General features: G+C 70.7%; 1 protein-coding gene across 1 annotated transcript in view; it reads left to right on the top strand.

The window, feature by feature from the left end:
- The window catches only part of GIT1 (GIT ArfGAP 1), a 12,675-nt gene extending 11,573 nt beyond the window's left edge, over nucleotides 1-1,102 (top strand). Inside the window, 5 exon segments of the mRNA XM_019471764.1 lie at nucleotides 1-129; nucleotides 240-293; nucleotides 574-660; nucleotides 766-839; nucleotides 916-1,102. The exon segment at nucleotides 1-129 is cut by the window's left edge and continues 1 nt beyond it. Of these exon segments, the coding sequence (XP_019327309.1) occupies nucleotides 1-129; nucleotides 240-293; nucleotides 574-660; nucleotides 766-839; nucleotides 916-1,102 (531 nt within the window).
- The last annotated feature ends 19 nt before the right edge of the window (nucleotides 1,103-1,121 follow it).

Here is a 1,121-nt window from a genome sequence, read left to right as displayed (position 1 = left end):
CCAGGCACGGCCCCCCCCCCCCGCCGGGACCGCCAGGCCTTCTCCATGTACGAGCCAGGCTCAGCGCTGAAACCCTTCGGGCAGCCGGTGGAGGAGCTGGTGACACGGCTGCAGCCCTTTGGCGCTGGCGTGAGTGTGCTGGTGCGGGCGGGCGGTTTTTGGGGTGCAGCGGTCCCCCCAGCCTCCCCAGGGTGCTGGGTCCTGTCCCTGCGGGGCCGTAACCTTTCATGTGTCGCCAGGAGGTGGAGGACGAGGCTCTGTACTCCATGCACATCCCGGCCAGCGTGTACCGGGTAAGGGGGCCGCAGCGGGGGCGGCTCCTGCATGGGACGTGGTGGCCGTCACCCTCCTGGGACGTGGCCTCCGTGCCGTCCTGGGACGTCCCGTCCCCCCGCCGTCCTGCACCCCCCGGGTCAGGCCGGGGACCTCCCCGGGGGATGGTGGCCGTGGGACGTTCCTGCATGCAGGGCGGCGGTGTCCCCTGTGCTCGTCCTCCCCTGCACGTCACCGGGATCAGCTCCAGACCCTTCTGCGCCCCGTTCAGCGCTGGCTTCCCCTCTCTTCCCCCTCCAGATCCGGAAAGGTCCGTCTGCCTCCTCGGTGCCCTTTCCCCCATCCTCCCCGCTGCTCTCCTGCCCGCCCGACGGTGCCCGGCACATGGTGACGTACCGGGGAGGGGGGGGCGCAGCTCCTGGGGTGGGGGGACCCCGGCTCTGCACAGGGACGGGGCTGGGCAGGGCCTGACGCTGCTCCTCTCCCCTCTAGAGCAAGCTGGACCGGCACGGCAGCGGCACCGACAGCGACTACGACAACACACAGGCGGGTGAGGTCCTGATCAGGTGAGTGCCGGGGCTGGGGACTGCGCCGGGGACACGGGGCTGGCACTGACCTCAGGGGGTCGGTCGGTCCCTGCAGCATGGAGGGGAAGCGGCTCGTGGAGCTGAGCAAGGACGAGGACTTCCCCCACGAGCTGGACCCGCTGGACGGGGAGCTGGACCCTGGGCTGCCCAGCACGGAGGACGTCATCCTCAAAACCGAGCAGGTCACCAAGAATATCCAGGAGCTACTGCGGGCGGCGCAGGAGTCCAAGCACGACAGGTAGGCCTGGGGCTCGGCACCGG

This window comes from Aptenodytes forsteri, unplaced genomic scaffold, assembly GCF_000699145.1.
Source record: "Aptenodytes forsteri isolate BGI_AS27 unplaced genomic scaffold, ASM69914v1 Scaffold66, whole genome shotgun sequence".
NCBI lineage: Eukaryota > Metazoa > Chordata > Aves > Sphenisciformes > Spheniscidae > Aptenodytes > Aptenodytes forsteri.
The sequence above is the reverse complement of the archived record's forward strand: the minus strand, read 5'-3'. Positions and strand labels throughout refer to the sequence as shown.